The sequence below is a fragment of the Capricornis sumatraensis genome, chromosome 9, assembly GCF_032405125.1.
Source record: "Capricornis sumatraensis isolate serow.1 chromosome 9, serow.2, whole genome shotgun sequence".
Classification (NCBI taxonomy): Eukaryota; Metazoa; Chordata; class Mammalia; order Artiodactyla; family Bovidae; genus Capricornis; species Capricornis sumatraensis.
The window spans coordinates 26,340,191-26,362,510 of record NC_091077.1 but is presented as its reverse complement, the minus strand read 5'-3'; the positions used below and the strand labels follow the sequence as shown (position 1 = coordinate 26,362,510).

Below are 22,320 nucleotides of genomic sequence, written 5' to 3'. Positions count from 1 at the left end.
TGAGCTGTCTTTATAATCATTAAAAGTGACATGAGTCATCACAAACTGAACAGCTTTTTGAGCTGAAGCCTAATGGAACAGTACTTTGCTTGGGTCAAGAGCTATGTCCCACATGGAGGGGGAAAAAAAGACATATTCTTTTTCTTTCCTATGTAACCCATTGCTTTTAGGTTTTGATGACTTAAGAAATTCCAATAAAGATGGGATCTGTAGAACATTATTTCAATCAGGAAAAAGTTCATAATAAAAAGCTCAGATATTTGGAAAATACTTTCAACTGCTCCAGAAGACAGTTACTAAGGAACAGTATAGTGTTGTTTCAAGAGCAAATGTTTCACAGCTTTTTTGAGAAATTTCAGAACAAGATGTTAGATGACAGGGTGAAGTGTGTGTGCTTACCTCACATGGTAGAGTCAAAATGTACAGGCCTAGGGTTGAGTCCTGATATCACTGCTAAGTAGCTGTGTTACCTTGGGCAAGACCTTGTTGGCCTCAGTTTCCTCAGCCAATTAAAAGGTTAATCTATATCTTGTGTCGTTGTGCCAGGTTGGTACTAATGATGTCATAAAATGTTAGTGCATGTAGTAAGTATGAGAATTTCATTAATTTGAATTTTTCTTCTGGTCTTTTTAGAATCTGGAGGTGAACTGGATATTGTAGTGACCTCGAATAAAGAAGTAAAAGTTGCTGCTGTCCGAGACGCCTTCCAAGAGGTCTTTGGCCTAGCTGTGGTTATAGGGGAAGCTGGACAGTCCAACATTGCCCCACAACCAGTGGGCTATGCAGCAGGATTAAAAGTGAGTAATAGTACATCTTTTTAGGATATAGAAACTGCTGGTTTATTTTTTCATAATTTTGATGATAATTTGATGGTCTCTGTGGAGCTGTTGGGTTTTTACATGCTGAAATACTGATTTGGATTTTAATTGGACAACTCTCTAGTGTTACGACGATACAGTGGAATTTTAAAGAAACCTAAAAATATGTTCTGATTATTGGGAGCAGGGTTTTAAGTTTACCTGGCGATTCCCCCTTTTCTCTTGTACTTGGTAAAGGGACTCAGCCACTCACTGAAAAATCTTTCTTAGCTTGCTTACTTTGAGTCTTCTCTTTCCTTGTCCTTTTAACTAATTTACCTTAGAGACCCAACTACCTGGCAAGTTATAGGGACAATGCCTGTGTATAACCAGAGTTTGCCAGGATCTCACCAGCATGTAGAAACCTATTAAATCTTATAATGCACTCACCAAAAGTAAGACATTGCTGAACTTTTTGGTAAAGGAGGACAACCTTGTGATTGCATCTGTAGGTGTCTATAATCCTTACATAACAGTGGCAGATGATAGAATGGCTTATTTTGAAGACAGATTTCATACACTTGCATACTCACACCTCCACTTGAATCTCACGTACTTTGTCTTCTGGCCTATAATCATTAAAAACAAACAAACAAAAAACTGTCAGTTATCCAAACCAATCCTATTACAATATTAGACATAGTCCCCTCTAGCCTTCCAGGTGCTAAGTTCCAAGAGTTCTGCCTTCCCTCTCACACATGTTTTATCGTCACCATCAGTATACAGACATGCAAGAACAAACGAACAGTTCATCAGCATACAAACGCTGCTCCCACCTCAAAAAGGAAAACCAAAGAAAACCTTAGTTTTTTTACCCCTCTTTCACCATCACCTCCTACCTTAGCTTTTTGCTTCATTTTGCAGCAAAACTTCCAGAGTTGCCGACCGTTTTATCTCTAGTTCTTGTCTTCATGCTGTCTTAACACTCACCTCAGTCAGGGGGCCACCTGCCGCCACTCCGCTGAGGATGTGCTCACGGTCGCGAGTGTAGCTCCGTCTCCTTTGCTCTAGCGCGGGCTTTAAGCCTCCTCTCGAATGGCTTCTGTGCTCGCGGGCGCCGCACTCGGTTTCTTCCCTGCATCTCTCGTTCCTTTATGCTCTCTTGGTCGGCGCCTCCTTTTCTGCCCAGCCTCTTGATGTTCTCTGTCCCTTCATCTGTGCTCACTGTGCTGGTGATCTCATCCAGCCCCGTGGCTTTGAATAGCCGCTGTGTGCTCGCAGATTTGAGTTTATATCTCCAGCACAGACCTCTCATGTAAACTAGGTTTATATAAAAGTTGCCTTTTTGACACCTTCACCTGAATGTCTCAATATGTCTAGTCCTCAGCTACTTTTCTTTCCTTCTGATCTGTTTCCCCAAGATTTCTCCATCTCAATCGATGACATCTGTGTCCTTCCATCTTCTCAGGTGAGAAACCTGGAGTCATCCCTGACTTCTCTCATTACCCATGTCCAACTCATCAAGAAATCTAGTTCTCTGTACGTTCAGAGTACATCCAGCATCCGACTGCTTGTCGGTGTCTTCATTGCCCCCACCCTGGGTGAAGCCATCACAAGGTCTTGCTGAAATCTTGCATTCACCTTCTAACAGGTCATCACTTTCTACCCGTGTAGCCCTGTAGGTTATCTTCAACAGAGGAGCCAGGATAATTCTTTCAGCACACTACGTCAGCCCATGTCACTGTTCTTTTCAGAACTTTGTTTCCCTTAGTGTAAAAGTCCAAATTTCTTACCATGGTTTCCATAGCACCATATGACCTGTCTGAACTGGCCTATTTTTTTTTTTCTTTCGATTGAAGTATAGTTGATTTTCAGTGTTCCAGGTGTATAGCAAAATAATTCAGTTATACCATATATATGTGTGTGTGTGTTCTTTTTCAGATTCTTTTCCATTATAGGTTATTAGAAGATATTGAGTATAGTTCCCTGTGCTCTACAGTAGGTTCTTATTGTTTGTTTGTTTTGTATATATAGTAGTGTGTATCTGCTAATCCCAAAATGAAGGTGAAAGTGAAGCCACTCAGTTGTGTCTGGCTCTTTGCCACCCCATGGCCTATAGCCTACCAGGCTCCTCAGTCCATGGGATTTTCCAGGCAAGAGTACTGGAGTGGGCTGCCGTTTCTTTCTCCAGAGGATCTTCCCAACCCAGGGATTGAACCTGGGTCTCCTGCATTGCATACAGACACTTTACCATCTGAGCCACCAGGGAAGCCTAATCCCAAACTCCTAATTTATTCCACATCCCCTTTCTTCTTTGGTAACCGTAAGTTTGTTTTCTATGTCTGCGAATCTGTTTCTGTTTTGTAAATAAGTTCATTTGTACTTTTTTTTTTTTAAATTTCACATAAGCAATATCATGTTTGTATTTCTCTGATTTACTTCACTTGGTGTGATAATCTTTTAGGTCCATCATTTTGCTGCAAATGGCCATTCCACATCTTATTTATCCATTCATCTATTGATGAACTTTGGGGTGTATGTATCTTTTCAAGACAGAGTTTTTGTCTTTTCTAGATACATGCCCAGGAGTGGGGTTGCTGAATCATATTGTAATGCTGTTTGTAGTGTTTTAGGAAACCTCCATACTGTTCTCCACAGCGGCAACACCAGTGGCCTTCTGGTTTTCCTCTGGCTTCGTCTCCTCTAGTCTTCGCCCTCACTCGCTCCATGCCAGCTGTATTGGCCTCCTTGCAGGTCTTCATCCTTGTCTATCCGGCTGCTCTCTTACAGTGTTTGCACTAGCTCTCTGTGAGACACTTTTCTCACATAGCTACTTGGTTGACTCCCTAACCTCCTTCAAGTCCTTGAGTCTTCCCTGGGCAGCGAGGCCTGTCCTCACTGCCTGGTTCAGTACTGCAGGCTGCACCCACTGATCCTACACTCCTGATCCCTCTAACCCTCCTTTTTTTTTCTTCTATAACATTCAGCATTTTCTGATCTACTATATTATTTTTATTTTTAATGCTTTTTTTCCCACTAGAATTTGTTCTACAGGAGCATAGATCTTTGCTTACAGAGATGAACTCTTAGAATAGTGCCTTTTTTTTTTTTTGAATGAGTGTCTCGCAGCCTTATTGAGGTAATTTGGTATCAAACCACAAACACTACAATTCAAAGTGCTAGGGTAAACTTTTCAAAGTAATTTTCTCAACTAAACAGTCTAGTGCAAAAGACGTTTTCACTCTGGGGAGCTGTTTCAAAGTTTGGGGTAAGCAAACCTTACCAGCAGAGATCTTTTCCTTAAGAGAGCTCTAGCTGCCCATCTGCTGCCATACTGGGATAGTGCCTGTGCCATCAGACAGCGCACTGTCTTCACACTTGTCTCTGTGCGCTTCTGGTGAGACACGAAGACGGTGCAAGGTCGAGGGAGACCCAGAGAGTTTTTAGGAACTCTGCTTCTCCTCCCTCAATTTCCACATGCATTCTTTCCTAAAACGTTCTGACTGAATACATACTTGTAATGGAATCTCCTTTCTCATCTCCTCTTTATAAGCTCTGCCCTCTCCCATTAGAAAATAAAGACATACCTCATGTCCCCAGATTACCTCAGAATGTGAAATCCTCCCAAGTGTCATCCAAAGGGACAACTCCAAATGACGTTTTGGATGTTATAGACGCAAATGACACAGTGACTCAGTAAAATCTTCTGGCAAGTCATGTGGTTTCTGATTGTTCTGGGAAAAAAAAAAAAACAGAAAAAGGACCAGATAAAGTTGTCAGCTGATAAGTCGTTAATACTTTCTAATGATAGATCACTACATGATTTTTGGAATATAACTCAGAATTTAATGGTTTTTAAGGCTTGAGTCTTCAATATTTTATTGTGCTAAATATCATTACATCAAAGATACTTCAGATGAGTAGATAACTTGAAAGGCTGATGGAGATTTTTTTCTGTAAAAACCTTATTTTATGAACATAGTTTAGTTTATGTTGTGATTTTGTTATTATTTGACAGATTTGTTTTAGTATTGGTTTTTGCCCTTCAAATTTAGACATGGTTTCCTTTTCCACAATCTTTAATATAAGCTTCAAATTCATTGAAACTGATACAAATATCAAACTGATTTGTAATTTTATCTGTTGTTTATTTTGGGTACACTAGAGGGAGCTAATGAGAAGAGAATAAAGCAGAATATTAAAATTTCAAACCAGATTTTTTTTTTTTCTATCCATCTGCTTTTATTTGAAGTGAGTGGTTTTTTGAACTAAACCTAAGTTTTCCTTTACTCATATGAGATTGTTTCAGTTTAGTTCAGTTGCTCAGTCGTGTCTGACTCTTCACGACCCCATGGACTGCAGCATGCCAGGCCTGCCTGTCCATCACCAACTCCCAGAGCCTGCTCAAACTCATGTCCATTGAGTAGATGATGCCATCCAACCATCTCATCTTCTGTCGTCCCCTTCTCCTCCCGCCTTCAATCCTTGCCATCATCAGGGTCTTTTCAAATGAGTCAGTTTGCATCAGATGGCCAAAATATTGGTATTTCAGCTTCAGCATCAGTCCTTCCAGTGAATATTCAGGACTGATTTCCTTTAGGATGGTCCAGTTAGATCTCCTTGCTGTCCAAGGGACTCTCAAGAGTCTTCTCCAACACCACAGTTCAAAAGCATCAATTCTTTGGCACTCAGCTTTTTATAGTCCAACTCTCACATCTATAGATGACTACTGGATAGACCATAGCTTTGACTAGATGGACCTTTGTTGGCAAAGTAATGTCTCTGCTTTTTAATATGTTGTCTAGGTCGGTCATAACTTTTCTTCCAAGGAGCAAGCGTCTTTAAATTTCATGGCTGGAGTCACCATCTGCAGTGATTTTGGAGCCCCCCAAGATAAAGTCTGACACGATTTCTATTGTTTCCCCATCTATTTACCATGAAGTGATGGGACCAGATGCCATGATCTTAAGTTTCTGAATGCTGAGTTTTTAGCCAACTTTTTCACTCTCCTCTTTCACCTTCATCAAGAGGCTCTTTAGTTCTTCTTTGCTTTCTGCCATAAGTATGGTGTCATCTGCATATCTGAGGTTATTGATATTTCTCCCTGCAATCTTGATTCCAGCTTGTTCTTCATCCAGCCTGGCATTTTGCATGATATACTCTGCATATAAGTTAAATAAGCAGGGTGACAACATACAGCCTTGACGTACTCCTTTTCCTATTTGGAACCAGTCTGTTGTTCCATGTCCAGTTCTAACTGTTGCTTCCTGACCTGCATACAGATTTCTCAGGAGGCAGATCAGGTGGTCTGGTATTCCCATCTCTTGAAGAATTTTCCACAATTTATTGTGATCCACACAGTCTAAGGCTGTGGCATAGTCAGTAAAGCAGAAGTAGATGTTGTTCTGGAACGCTCTTGCTTTCTCGATGTAAGGAAATCAATCAGCCATAATTAAAGTTAGGAAGCTCCCGAGACTTCTCTAATGCTAAGTATTAACTTTTACTGAAAAACCAGGTATATTTATGACCACTGTCTTTTAGGTTATATTCAACAGACATGTTGTTACTATCCATTAGAAATTATGAAAAAGTGTGGAATTTTGGTTATTTGGACCAAGTTGCTTAGTTTAAGCTCTCAGAGCACAGTGTAAGCTCTAGAGGCCTTTCTGCATCTTATTTTAGTTCTGAGATAATTACTTCAAATCATCCAGGCCTTAAAACTACCTAGTTTTTTATTCCACTTCACTGCTAAGTTCACTGGTAGCTCAGACAGTAAAGCGTCTGCCTACATTGTGGGAGACCAGGTTCGATCCCTGGGTCAGGAAGATCCTCTGGAGAAGGAAATGGCACCCCACTCCAGTACTCTTGCCTGGAAAATCCCATGGATGGAGGAGCCTGGTAGGCTACAGTCCATGGGCTCACAAAGAGTCGGACATGACTGAGCGACTTCACTTTCACTGCTGAAAAATAAAGTTAAAATTCCCTTCTCAAAAGATGGGATGAATATTAAAGTGTCTCTACTTGTGATTCTAAAAGATGTGTATTTAAGTAAATGCTGTGGTCAAAGGAGGAGAAGAGGCTGATTTACCCACTCTGTGTTTTCTGGATTCCATGAATGGAAACAAGAAGTAAACTCACCATCCTATCTTTCATAGGTGCTAGTTCATTTCAGGTAAATATTTTGTGAACCTTATGCAGTATAAGCCTTGTGCTATAGAGTAGTTAAAAATGAACTGACTGAGTTTCTGTTTCCTGGGAGCATGAAATTTAGGACTATTTTTTTATGGTACATAGTTGAGATACCATCTTTAAAAAGTTGCAAATGAATTAAACAGCCCATTAATCCCCTAATAGTTTTTACTGAATTATTTATTTAAACATTTTTATAATAAAAATTAGCCATAACTACCTTTTGGGAGGAGTGAATTAGACAGATTTACTTTATCCCATACAAAGAATTAAGTTCATCTTAGATGTTGTATTTTCTTCCAAATTCAGTAGTGACGTCCTCATTCAATTTGGTGATGCCATATTTACATACTTAGATTCCTAATGTTAGCTCTGTAGGCCTTGAGAAGCCCTTGATGTTTCTCTTGTTCACTTTCTCACGTTGTAAGTTCTTACTGAGTACCGGTTAAGTTAGATGCTATGCTGAGTAGCTGAGATACAAGAGTAAGCAGAAATACAGCTGGATTCCATTCTAGTTTAAGTCACATCTTTCATCTTTCATGTTTAGCAACTAATGACAAGTTGGTTTGCATGTTCTCACACAGTTGTCACTTCTTTTTTTTTTTTGTCTCTGAAGTAGATTCTGTTGTTTCTAAAAGTGCCTTGGCTTTCTTAATTCTTGTTTTTGAAGAATTGACCTCATAATCTCATTCACTGCTTAGTCCTGCTGTTCATGATAAAAATAGGTGTATTATCCATGACTAGTTTTACTCAGAAGTGTTTTATCTGGCTTTTTGAACTCATTCTCACAATGTCATTCATGAGTACTTGTATGAAGTGATTGAAGTGATTAAAATGAAAGTAGTGAATGGCAGCCTTGTCCTCGTTAATCCAGCTTTTAGTTTCCTACTATAGATATATATTTCATTCATCATTTTTGAGTTATCTGTATAGTATTCTCAGCCCCTCAGTTTTATTTCATAAATAGCAATTATTTTCTTGAATAAGCTTTGGTGTAATGAATACACTGCAGTTAAAAAGACTGTCATTTTGGTGCATATTTTAAAAGTGAAGTCACTCACTCGTGTCCGACTCTTTGCAACCCCATGGACTGTAGCCTACCACGTTCCTCCATCCATGGCCATATATATAGAAGGACTCAGAAGAGAAAAAAACATATTTACTATTGATAAGACTGCTTACCTAGAAAAATTTGAGGGAATCAACCAAAGAACTGCTAGGATTGAAACATTTAAGATGGCCTCTTGCCAGATAAACATTAAAAAGCACATAGATTTCTTATATTAGTAATAACCAATTAGAACATGGAATATAAAATTATTCATTTCACAATAGCAACCAAAATAATGCGTATAAGAATAACTTGGAGGATGTGTTGCAGACTATCAATACTAAGGGGAATATGAACGAGCTTCTTCACTATTTAGTCTCTGTTGTTCTGTATATTTTCATGTTTATAATGAGTATATATGTATTTGGGTATAAATGTATACACATATTACTTATATAATCATCAATTAGCATATTTAATACTGATTAACTTGAAATAGTTTCTAATATACGCTGTTTCTATTCAGGGTGCCCAGGAACGGATAGATAGCTTGCGTCGGACTGGAGTGATTCATGAAAAACAGACTGCTGTGTCAGTGGAAAACTTCATTGCAGAACTGCTTCCTGACAAGTAAGTAAAAAAAGCATAGTTATAATTGTTTTTTTCTGATAAAGAGAACTTTCATGACAGGATCTTGTCATCTTTTCTCTTAGCAACTTTCAAATATGCAAAATTCATTATTAACCCCACGCTGTACATTACATCTTCATGACTTATTTTATAACTGGAAGTTTGTACCTTTTAATCCCCTTTATCCATTTACCCTGTCTCCCACTCCTGCCTCTACATCCGCCAATCTGTCCTTTGTATCTGTGAATTTACTCCCCCCCCACCCACCCCCTCCACAGGTAAGGGAGAGCATATGGTATTTATCTTTCTCTGACTTACTTTAATTACCTTAATTCCATCCATATTATTGCAAATGGCAAGGTTTTCCTTCCTTTTTAATGGAATAAGATCCTGTTTTATATGCACATGCATATAAATATATATACCACACCACATGTATGTGTGTGTGTGTGTGTTTGAATGTATATATGTAAATCACATTTTGTTTTTCATGGACAAACACTTAGGTTGCTGCCATGCCTCGGTTGTTGAAAATAATGCTGCAATGCTTTGGTCTTAGTAGACTGTGTGTATTTTTAGGAATTTATGCATTTCTTCTAGGTTGTCCAGTTTGTTGGTGTATAATGGGTTCAGTGAGTGGCTTATTACATTTCTCTTAGGAGCAAAAATAGAATTGCTCACACTGAATGTCTAGTAAAAAATGTATCTTATTTTAGAACTAGACAGAAAATATGTTATGGTCTAGCTGTATCATCTCTTTATGTGACCTGTGTAGCCTAGCTCACATTTCTACTCTTGTTTTCTCCTTTTTAATTATAATATTTATATTGTGTTGCCTGAATTCTAAGACTGTGTTAATTATCAATTAAATAAGATACAGTGGTGTAGCTTTGACTTGAATGCTGACTTCGGTAACAGACACAATCATCTTGCATAGCTGTCAGGGTAATGGGAGGTCTGGCAAGATGGCCTAGAGGCAGTCACCAGGTTAGGGTTCTGTTGAGCACTACCTCTCATCTATGTAGGTTGGGAAAAAACCTCTAACAGCATAATTTGCCATTGTTTTTGAGGGCATTAAACTTTTAATAGATGGATTTTTTGATCGGAGAATGTTTTTTAATTTGCACAATTGTCTTATATTAAAATAACTTCCCAACCGTTGAGAGCTACCTTCTTCCTATTTACCGTGTGATTTTGTTGCTTTGGGGCTTCCCCTGTGGCTCAGCTGGTAAAGAATCAGCCTGCAATGCGTAAGACCTGGGTTGTATTCCTGGGTTGGGAAGACCCCCCTGGAGAAGGGAAGGGCTCCCCACTCCAGTACTTTGGCCTGGAGAATTCATGGACTGTGCAGTCCAGGGGGTCGCAAAGAGTTGGACATGACTGAGCGACTTTGACTTTGACACATTTAATTTTTGTTTTAGTATTGAGTAACACTGTGCTTAGTACTTTGTAGCTATAGTATACAGAAATGTACTGCAGCTTTGAGAGTCTATTATAGACCAGGTGGAAGAGAAAATATATACACAGATAAACAGTTTTAAATGACTCTGTAGGTGTGTAAATCTTTACTTATAGGAAATGTTACATTCATTTTCACTGGAAATAATTTGGTGTGAAATACTGTCAGATAAGAGTCATGAATGATTGGTACTTGAACTGAAGTTTGAAGAGTAGTTAAAATTTGGATAAGTGAAAAAGAGTAGGTAGGACATGCTATGTGGAGGAAGAGTGTAAAGATGATTAAGATACATTTGGGTGTCAGGGATTATATCAGGTTGGCTGAACATTGTTGGACAGAAAGTCAGGAGTAGTTTGGGGACAGATTAAAGAGCTGTGACTGTTTGGTTGGGAAGTTTGAACTTTCTGTATAAGCACCAAGCAACAATCCACTGATCATTATTATTTCATTTTTTCCCCTCTATTAACCTTTTAATATTGATGTAAGGGTTACCTTAGAGATTTCATGATGCCTTTTCCATGTGTTACATTACCGTACAAATTATGACTGTTGATAATATGATTTACCCCCTACATCTTGTGCAGTATTGTAAGTTATCTTAGTTGTGCATATATTTTAAACTCAAGATATTGTTAGTATTCTGTGCATTCTGTTCACTTACATTTACTCTTTGAAGACCGTCCTTCATTTTTGGTTTTAAGTCTGGGATCATTCTCACTGTGCTTAAAACCATTCTTTGTACTACATTAGACCTTAGCCACGAGTTCTCTTAGCTTTTGTCCAAAAATACCTTTACGTACCTTTGTTTCCGTAGGGTGTTTTCTCTGGAAAAGATGGGCAGATTCTTCTTATGTAATACTTTAAAGTTGCCATTGTACTGTTGCTGGCTTCCATCATTTCTGCTGCATCAGCTATCCAGCTTGTTGTTTCTGTGAAGAGAGTGTGTTGTTTTCCTGCATTTACGATTTTTTTGGTCACTATGTTTTGGCAGTTTTACTATGGTATGTATAGGTGTGCTGTGTTTGCTTATGTTTTAAACCTCTATGGATTCACCGAGCTTGATTCTTTCTTTCACTAGATTTATGTCTATTGTCCGTTTTGGAAAGTTCTTAGCCATTTTGCATCAGCATTGGCTTCTGGCCCATTTTCTCTTTCTCGGACTCCAGTGACACACTGTTCACCTTCTGCCTGTGCCCTACTTTGCTCAGGTGGTCAGTCCCCACTTCCCTCCACTTGCTCACTCTAGTTTTCCTCTCTGTTCTTTAGCGGAGGATCTTCCATTTACCTGCCTGCTGCTGTGTAGCCTGTACACTTTTTTAATAGATTCAGTTTATCTGTTGAATATATCTTTTCTTCTATTGTGACTACCTTTCCCTCTGTTTTCTGTAGTGTGAGTCAGTAAAGATCCTTGTCTCCTGAGTCCAGTGTATGGGCCTCATTTAGCCTCCCTTTGGTGTAACGATACGGCGCTGTCTTTGTCGATGCCTCCTTTCAGTCTTTTAGAGCCGGGTATTAAGCAACTTGAGAGTCTTCAGGTAATCCTGAGAAGGTTCACTGTTTGCTGTAGTAAACAGTAGTGAGGTGTGTGAAGGGTGGTTTGGTGCACTGCAGTCACGACTGACCTGAGTCCAGGCTGGGTAGTGCTCAGCATCAGCTGAAGGTCTTAAAGGGTACCTTTATAAAAAGTTGTCTCTGTCGAGAACGTTACTCCATTTTGTCTTCCTTGCTCCTGCAGCTCTCGGATACCTTTGGTTATAGTTTATAACCTCATCCAGCTTTTCATTGGTCCACCATCAACTGCACCATCATATCTAGACATGGTATTTTTCCTGCCAAATATTAATGCTTTTTTGGGCAGAAGAGGAGCAAATAAGTAGTGCATGAGAGCAAACCCACAACCCACAACACTTGATAGTTTGCTTTGGCTACTAATCTTTGTGATGTTCCCATAGGAAATAAATGCACAGAAGATAGAGAAATGCATGCTTATAACAAAGGCAAGAAAAGACCAATGTTGTTTGGCCCCTAACAGTGCAGAGCCTAACAGAGTAAAGATCTAGCTATCTGTGATGACCTTTGCATCAGTTCATGCTCCATGGGGAAAATGAGCATCTTTGTGTACCAAAATGGAGAAATACCTATGTAAGCATGAACTGTCCTTATTCTGAAATTAACCTATCAAGTTTAAAAATATTTGGGTTATGTGTGAAATGGATTAAAGTGTCCTTTTGGGAAGTAACCGGTGATAGTGGATAGTCTTTCTTTGGTAAAATACAAACTGGCATACCTGTATCAGCTCCTCAGGTTCTCTTTCGATTTTTTTCTGTTACATAAAATCCAGAGTCTTGGAACTACCATTCTGCTTAAGTCCAGGTGACTTCCTTATAGGATTTGGCCAAGTCTGCCTTATTTCACCAGCCACAAGGAGAGGGTGAGGAGGAGGAGAGAGTTCCTTGGTGGCTGTCCTTGAGCATGAACAGTGGAGACCGCCACTCTTCCTCCTCTGGGTGGAGAGTGGAGGTTGGGTAGAAGGACAGGAGGGCGGAGGGAGAAGGTAGAGTTCCTCGGCCAGCAGCACCAGGGAGAGGTGCTGAAGAGGTCTCCGTGACCATGACAGTGCTGGCACTTTAGATTTGAGTTGGAGCAGAATGGGATGCTCAGGTAGACACACGGGGCATGAGAGCAGTGTGGAGACGGGGAGTGTGCTCACAGGCATCGTGCGAAGACTGCTCGCACCTTCAGGGGCGCTGCTTTCCAGGAAGTCCGTGCCGTGCCTGGGGGCTGAGTCACTGCAGTCCTCTGCTGTCTGCACGATACACAACTGTGCACAATCAAATACTGAGTCATGTCCCAAATAAAATAACGATTCATATCCCAGATACTTAAAATAATGATCCATATAAGATAATTATGTAAGGCTCTCGATTTGAAGCAGTTTTGGGATGTGAATACTGTAGACATAATGAATGCCATTTTACCACTCAGGCAGAGTTGTTGTTCTGTTTACTGTTTTGTTGTTTCTTTAATATGTTAAAAAAGTTTCCTAATCTGTATTATATTTCATAGCACTTTAATCTGCATATTTTAAAATTTTCTTGCTCTGTATCTTCTCATCTAAAACCATGATTTCCTGCTTCTGGTTAATTAAAATGCTGATGATGTACTGATAACCTCACCTAAGTCAGTTTTAAAATTTTTCACTTTTTAATGTGTATCTTAAAATGGAAGAAATTTTTTCTTGATTTCATGAAGCTGTCCTCAAAGTCTGATTCATTGTGAACAATTCAGAAATTGTGATTAGAAAAATTTACCAGGAATGAGGAGAGGATTTGTTATTTCCTGAATGAGCTTATTTTTTAAGTCAGCTAGTAACTTTGCAGCTTGGGTATATACGAATCATAGAGTTGGTAGTATAAAATTTCCCATATATTAGCAAATGATGTTTTTAATTATGATAAGCTGTTTGCATTTTCAGATGAATAAATTTATCTGTTGCATATTTGAGCACCTCTAATTGACATTCTTATCCTTAAATCTTAGCAAGAAAAGGAATGTTCCATGATGCATGGTTTTCAATTATTTTTGTTGTTCTTCCCCATTTTTCCCCCTCCTCTTGAAATTAAGCCAACAGGGCAATTTTATATGTTGCTTTTATGATTTATCTTTTAGTCAATCAGTCTGCTAGTGTTCTATCCAGAGGACAGTACTTTACCAATTCATAGAACTTACTTAGCACATACACAGCTTGAAACTCATACATTCTGTTGCAGGTGGTTTGACATTGGCTGCCTGATCGTTGAAGACCCTGTGCATGGCATTCATCTGGAAGCATTTACACAAGCCACACCAGTACCCTTGGAGTTTGTGCAACAGGTTGGTTTTATCCTTTTTCATTATGCTCCAGAAAAGCTTGAAATATTGTCCTCAAAATAAGATTTTTATTGAAAATATGGTATATTCTTGATTTTTCTTCCCTCTTTTTCCTTTTAATCTTTTCTCTTTTTCAATTTTCTGTCCCTTTCACGTTGTTTCAGTACCTCCCTACTTTTATTTTCCAGCGGTCTTTGCAAAGGTAAATCTATTACATGGTTAGTTGCTCTTTTCTTCATTGGTTTGCTTGTTTGTTTTTATGATTGTGTTCATTACCTCTGGGTTAGAAAAAAATTTACCTATTCTGATTTTAGGTTAACCCTGCGTATATTGTCTCATTTGTCTCACATTGTCCTTTTTCCTGGTTACTCTAGTGCCTTTTTCTTTGTCCTCATCTTCCTCTTTAATTTGTTCATCGTTAAAGACATGTGGAAACATATTTAGAAGCAAGTTTACAAACCTTGGATGAAAGGCAAATGTCTTTTCAGTCTGCTGAAAAATGTTTACTTATCCACATAGTTTCCAGAAGAATGTAAGCATTAATCTATAATGAGTTTCATTCCTTCTACATTTTTGTTACTTTTAATCCTTTCTTGAACAAAATGGAATATAAGAGTTTATTTACACTGGACTCTTTATACTCATAAATGTCATTTCAAAACTCTCAAAAGTTATTTGGGACCTTAGGTTTTTGAGAATTCTCCTGGGATTCTCCCCCAAGAGAAAGTATGTATGATGTATACACTCACATATAAATTTGGCTTATGTGTTTATGAAGCCCCTTAAAGCAACCTGTGACCTTCTTAGGGCTTTACATTTTTAGATGGGAAATAAGAATTGATGCTTATAAAGTTTTGTTTCCATAATAACATACCACTGATACCATAATTTTTACCACAATTTCTCTTCAGAAGTTGAAGAAAGCATTTTTATATACACGGTAATGTTAAATTCACTCCAATATGAGGGTCATTAAAATATTGTAAACAAATGCTATGCCTACTCCTATACCAATAATTTAGAAAAATTACATACTGTTGTTGATTTTCTAGGAAAATATTAATGAGTTAACAATGGCAGTTTATAACTATTAGGTTGAACCGTACAAAATTGCTTTTTGAAGTTAACAGCTACATGTTGGCAGTTTGGTGTGATTTAAGTTGACTATCTTAGTGAAGCCTTTTAATGCAAGAATTTCACCTAGCTCCCCCAAAATTGAGTTGTAAGGTTAGCATAGCAGGCTACGGTTTATGGCATTGCACAGAGTCGGACACAACTGAAGCAATTTAGCGCACACACACACTGGTGGTATAAGTGAGAGTGGTGTTATAAGTGAGGTATAAAAGATATTCAAAGAATAGATGACTGATGCATCTAATGCACAGAGGTAGAAGTTTTCCAGTTTATTCTGTGAGTCTGGCTTGTAACCTAACCAAAAACAGTAATACAGTATCACTTAAGAGCTAATTGGTAAAATTAACAAAATTTAGAAACAGAACAGTAAAAAGGGTTTTGAAACCAGTTCCTCTGTGTGTGTGAGGAGGTGAGGTAGTTCTTCCCACACCACTAAGCTGTTATCCAATACCTGCTGGATATCCTATAATCCAACCCAATTCTGACACTGTCTACCTATAAAGAGTGTTGGATCCCACAGATTAAGGGGTCAGTACAAAAGTCCAGATCTCATAAGTGGTAGCATAGGATCTCATGTACATGTTAAAAAAAGAGAAAGATACCAATGAACTTATTTAGAAAACAGAAATAGACTCACAGACATGAAAAATAAATTTATGGTTGCCAAAAGGGAAGGAGTTGAGGGCAGGGATAAACTAGGAGTTTGGGGTTAGTAGCTGTACACTACTGTGTATAAAATAGGTAACAATATAGACTGTACAGTACAGGAACCTACTCAGTGTCTTGTAGTAACCTATAGTGAAAGTGAATCTGGAAAATAACATCTATACATATGTACATGTAAGTGGACTACTTCACTGTATACCTGAAACTAATACAACATTGTAAATCAACAACGCCTCAATTAGAAAACAAGCAGGAGTGCTTTCAGAAGTAAGATATGGCATAATGCTCTGAGTCTTTTTTTCTCCCCCCTTTTTTCCTTCATTCGTACTCAAATTTTTCTACCTTTCGAACTGACTTAGGTTCAGCCTCTGGGCCAGTCTAGATTACAGACAGCAGTACTTAGTCTGGCAAGTGCCTCCCCCTCATCCACTTCTCGAACAAGGTAAAGTTACAGGGGTGCAGAGTGGGTGGGCTGTCTTTACCACCAGGCCATATAGTGGCAATCACTGTCAGCCCTGGTTTTGCTCGATGGAGTGAAGGTTCATCCAGGCCCTTAGGAACTGTAACAAAGATTAAGACACATATTTACAGTTTCTGGCTTAGAAATCATCTCTGTTTCTTGCACTTGCCACTTTGGTCATCTCACTGCTACCTCAGAGGGAGAAAAAGGTTGAGGTGATCTGAGAAAGAAAGAAAGAAAAAGTTCTTATCGCAGTGTCCTCTGCCCTTGGTAAGAACTGCCTGATCACACTAGCACCCTCCGCCACCTCCTCCCTCCCATAACCACGCTGGACTCTCCCCTGTGCAGACCCTCCTCCAGCTCTTCTTGTCTTGCAGGCCAGCCTCCCACACCTTTCTCTCCCCCTTTAGACAACCAGGGTTTCGGTTACCTGTTCAGTTCTCTATCAGACTCTCTCTGAGGGGCTGCCTTTACCCACTGGACATTATGGGCTGTACAAGTGTTTTCCTTATTCTGAAGAAATGGAGCTCAGCCATCCAAATTGGTGCACTGTCTTCTGTTCCAGTTCTCTTACAACACTCTGAACACTTGCCTCTACCACTGGGTGAGAAAAGCCTGGCCTGGAGTCAGCAAAGTCACCCAGGGCTACCTGATAACTTGCCAGATATGTTCAGGGCTGGGAACATATCTGGGAATATGTTCCCAGGAAGCTGCCACACAGCCATCTGCAGTCTCTGTCCTTTTTTTGCTGGCAGACAGAACAGTTCTTCTTGGCATTTTGTGCATCAGAGTGTACAAGAAGAGTGTGTCTAGGTTAAGCCAGTCTCACATTGCTGCACTAACCCCGTATCCACTTACTTCTTGGATGCAGGTGGCTGTCTCAGGAGAGCACAGGGGGATATCTGCCTGTGATTCCATTCACCTTCCAAGCCTGGAAAGGAGTTCTTCTGATGGGCATCAACATGTCCTACTTTAATGCATCCCTCTAATTCCCACAGATGTCCACAGGGCTATGTATCCCATATGGACATCTCTTTTATAGGCCAGGTTGCCACTGCCCTCCTGTCTGACCATATGGTCAGGCCATTGGCCACTGCCCATGAGTCAGTAAAAGTCAAAGATAAGGGATGTTTATCACCATTCAGTTCTTTCATCACTGCTGGGAAAACAGCATGCATTTCAACCTTACTGATCCAACTGATTTGTTTTTAACTTCCCCAGTCAGAGTGGTGGACTTGCAAATAGGATGTCATCTATTTACCCTGGAGCTGCCATCCGTAATCCCAGCAGCTCTTGGTTGTTCACTTTAGAGCTGTTCATAGTGTGCTGTCTACCTGCAGTTGGTTCCAGCAGGTCCTCTGTTGATTCCAAAGTCTGTCCTAGAGGAACAGCGACACTGGAGCTGTGAGTGTTTCCTCCTAATATTCCCCAGAGAGCATGCTTCTTTATAAACCATTTCCATGTTATTACGGAACACTTCTAGGCACTGCCTTCCCTATTTGGGTGTTTCTCCATCATCCCGGATGTTATGGGTATTTCAGATTTCAAGATCACTTAATGTCCTTTAGTTTATGAGTAGCTTTAATTAATAATATCCTAGACTAGCAGTAAACACCCTTTAAGTAGAAACTCTCTCGTTTGAAATCCAAGACGTCTTTGCTGGGAGGCACTCAGATTTTTGCCATAAGCCTCAGTCTGCCCTTCACATAGGACTATGGCACAGAGAATTTTGTCCCTACCAGCACTGCAGCTTCTATTCTACGCTGCGGGCTCAGACAATATCACTGGTTCCGAATAGCATGTTCAGTTAAAAATGCTTGAAGCGTTGTTTTCCATCCCTTCTGTTTTACAACAATAGCTAGAGAGGAACCATTCTCCAATGAGAGAGAGTCTCCATCCTCAAAGTACAATCAGGTTAAAAAGAGACAAAACACAGTCACTTAACAAAACCTGCTCAAATACCAATTCTACAAACTTACACATATTGTGATTCCATCATCACTTATGTTCCTCACTGCACTGACCACTGAGACTTAATTGTCTCTAATGGTTCCGCAACAAACTGTGGGTCCTGCATTATTGCAAACATGCTATTCTGTTCTGCAGCATTAAAAACCAAAGACTAGCCCCTAAATTAGTTATTTTCACGATCTATTTTAGCAAAGGTTAACTATTACTGAATCCACAAAATGAGCTGGCTCCTCCACACTGTACCCCTGGTTTCACGAGTTTCCTGATTTTGACTCCCCTCCCTAGTGACTATCTGTTTAGTGACCAGAGGTCTTAGAGATCTTTCTGTTGTCCCTGGGCAACTTCTCCCTGGGGAGGAGATGACTTTTAGACAAGTGACCAAAGCTCAGACTAATCAAAATCTGAGCTTGGTCTGTTTTCCAAGGCCCAAACCAGCATTTTTTTCTTTTAGTTTAGCTGTTGTACATAATAGTAACCAAGGATTGAATAGTTACCTTTTTTAAAAAATTATCTCATTGCGTTATGCATTCAGTGAGCCTGCTCCCCAGGAGTTGGATGGATCTCTACACTCCATTATCAACTTTTTTACCTTGAATAATTGATTGCTGCACAGCTGCTGCTCCATACCACCCAGAAATCAGGTTCCTCATCCCCCAGTCTTTCATCCTTTCTTCTCAAACCACACAGTTGTGTGAGCCAGGCTCATTCTTGAAAATACTACTTCTGATAGCAGTTATGTAGGTTTTAAATCCAATTCTAATGTTTGGGAGGGTTTTATCCCCCACACTACCAAGCCATTCTAGAACATAGCTAAGTGTACTATAGTTCAGTATTGACATTGTCTACCAAGAGATAGCACCAGAAGCCGAGGGTTCTGTCTTATAAGACTGTCCCCAGTTCCCAGATGCCAGTAGCAAGCCTAGGCTATCACCTGGAATTCTCACTGGCATACTATATATAGACTGAGGGTTGCAGTTACCTCCTCCTTGCTAAGTCACTTCAGTTGTGTTCGACTCTGTGCAACCCCATAGACGGCAGCCCACCAGGTTCCCCGTCCCTGGGATTCTACAGGCAAGAACACTGGAGTGGGTTGCCATTTCCTTCTCCAACCTCCTCCTTAGGAAGTCCATTTACTCACTAAATCACCAATTTCTTCAAAAGAATATAACTCAGGAGCAGCCAGATGGAAGAGATGGATAGGACAAGGTATGGGATAAAGACATACAGTTTCTTAGCCATCTCTGACCCCCATTCTTTTCAAATCTTCACATGTTCACCAACCTGGAATCAGCAAATCCTCTGCTTTTGAGTTTTTATGGAGGCTTTATGACTGATGGAACCTCAAGCCTCTGTCCCCTCCCCAGAGGTTGGGTGGGATACAGGTTGTGAACAGGAATGAAAGTTCCAACTCTTGTCACAGAGTTGGTTCCCTTGGCTACAAACTTCTGTCCTTAGGTTACCTGAGAGCTTTTCAAATATCCCCTCAACACAACAAAAGATAACCTTTGTATGGCCCTTATTGCTTAGAAAGTCCAAGGCAGCTTGTTGTCAGAAACTGGGGACAAAGACCAAATATGCATTTCTTAAATTATAAGTCACAGAATCCCAAACATTGTATTCTGACCAAGGATTTGTCCCAAATTGGCCAGTTGGTTCAAATGCCCGTGAATCAATTTATGGAGGTGAATATATGAACAGATTAAGGGAGAAAAAGGATTTCATTAGTTGGAATTTGCTAGAGGTAACAACCATGCTTGGAAATCAAAAGAAAGCTGGAGTAGCAGTACTCCTATCAGACACAATAGACTTTAAAATAAAAACTGTTACAAGAGACAAGGAGGGATGCTATATAATGGCCAAGGGATCAGTCCAAGAAAAAGATACAAGAGTTGTAAACATATATACACATAGCATAGGAGCACCTCAATATATAATGTAAATATTAATAGCCATAGAAAGAGAAATTGAAAAAAATAACAATATTACGGGGGAATTTTTAACAACCCACTACTGGTTAGATCATCCAGATAGAAAATTAATAAACACATGCCTTAATTGACCCATTAGACCAGATAAACTTAATTGATATTTATAGGACATTCCATCTGAAAGTAGCAGAATATACTTTCCTCTCAAAGTGCAAACGGGACATTTCTCCAGGATGGGTCACATCTTGGGTCACAAACCAAGCATCCGTAAATTTAAGGAAATTGAAACCATAGCAGACATCTTTTCTAATCACAACACTATGAGGTTAGAAATTAGTTAAGGGGGAAAAAACTATAAAAAAGCGCAAACACAGAAAGATTAACAGTGTTACTAAATAACCAGTGTATCACTGAGGAAATTAAAAAGGACTAGAGAAATGACAGCAAAACCATAATCCAAAGCCTGTGGGATTCAGCAAAAACGGTTCTGAGAAGTTTATAGCAATACAGTGTTACCTCAAGAAATAAGAAAAACCTCAAATAAACAACCTAACCTTACACCTGAAGGGACTAGATAAAGAAGGAGAAACAAAACACAAAGTTAGCGGACAAAAGAAATCATAAAGATCAGAGCAGAAATAGAGACAAAGAAAGCAATAGGAAAGATCAATGAAGCCATAAGCCAGTTCTTTGAAAAAATAAACAAAATTGACAAAGCTTTAGCCGTCAAGAAAAAGGACTCAAATCCATCAAATTATAAATGAAAAAGGGGAAGTTTACAACTGACACAGCAGAAATAAAAAATCATGAGAGACTGCTATAAGCCACTGTATGCCAATAAAATGGATAACCCAGAAGAAGCAGGCAAGTTCTTAGAAAGGTAGAACCTTTATAGACTGAACTAGGAAGAAGTAGAAGATACGACCAGTTCAGTCACAAGTACTAAAATTGAAACTATGATTTTAAATCTTCCAATAATAATAATTAAAAAACAACTTCAGAACCGGATGGCTTCACAGGCAAATTCTATCAAACATTTAGAGAAGAGTTATCACTCATCTTTCTTAAAATCTTCCAAAAAATCCCAGGGGAAGGAACACTCAGACATGTTCTGTGAGGCTACCATTACCCTGATACCAAAACCAGACAAAAATATCACAAAAAAAGAAAATTACAAACCAGTATCACTGATGAACATACACACAAAACTCCTTGACAAAATACTAGCAAACTGAATCCAGCAATACCTTAACAGGATCATAGACCACGATCAAGTGGGATTTATCCCAGGGATGTAAGAATTGTTCAATATCTGCAAACTAACCAGTGTGATACACTATATTAACAAATTGAAGAATAAAAACCATACGATCATGTCAGTAGATGCAGAAAAAGCTTTTGACAAAGTTCAATACCCATTTATGATAGAAACTCTCCAGAAAGTGAGCACAGAGAGCACCTACCCCAACATAATGAAGGCTATATATGATAAACGCACAGCAGTCATTCTCAGCAGTAAAAAATGGAAAGCATTTCCTCTAAAGTCAGGAACGAGACAAGTATGTCCACTCAGCACTTTTAGTCAACTACATTTTGGAATTCCTAGCCACTGAAACCAGAGAAGATAAAAGAAATAAATCCAAATTGGAAAAGAGTAAAACTGTCACAGTTTGCAGATGACATGATACTATGTATAGAATATCCTAAAGATGCTATCAGAAAACTGCTAGAGCTTATTCATGAATTCAGTCAAAATATAGGATACAAAATTAATACATAGAAATCTGTTGCATTCCTATACATTAGCAATGAAATATCAGAGAAATCAAGGAAACAATCCCAGTTACCATCGAATCAAAAAGAATACCTAGGAATAAACCTGCCTAAGGAGACAGAGACTTATACTCTGTTCTTCAGTCAATATCTTACAGTTCTCAAAGACGACACAAACAGATGCAGAGATATACCATGTTCTTAGATCGGAAGAATCAATGTTGTGAAAATGGCTGTAGTACCCAAAACAATCTACAGATTCAGTGCAGTACATATCAGATTATCAATGGCATTTTTCACAGAATTAGAACAAAGAATTTTACAATTTGTATGGATACGCAAAAGACCACAAATAACCAAAGCAATCTTGAGAAAATAAAATCAACTGGAGG

The 22,320-nt window shown here is 39.2% G+C and overlaps 1 protein-coding gene across 1 annotated transcript in view; it reads left to right on the top strand.

Annotated features, from left to right (window-relative positions):
- Positions 1–22,320, top strand: part of PRRC1 (proline rich coiled-coil 1) — a 45,392-nt gene that overhangs the window by 18,656 nt on the left and 4,416 nt on the right. The window contains exons 6-8 of the mRNA XM_068979769.1: positions 634–797; positions 8,564–8,667; positions 13,897–13,999. Coding sequence (XP_068835870.1) covers positions 634–797; positions 8,564–8,667; positions 13,897–13,999 — 371 coding nt within the window. The remainder of the gene's footprint in view (positions 1–633; positions 798–8,563; positions 8,668–13,896; positions 14,000–22,320) is intronic.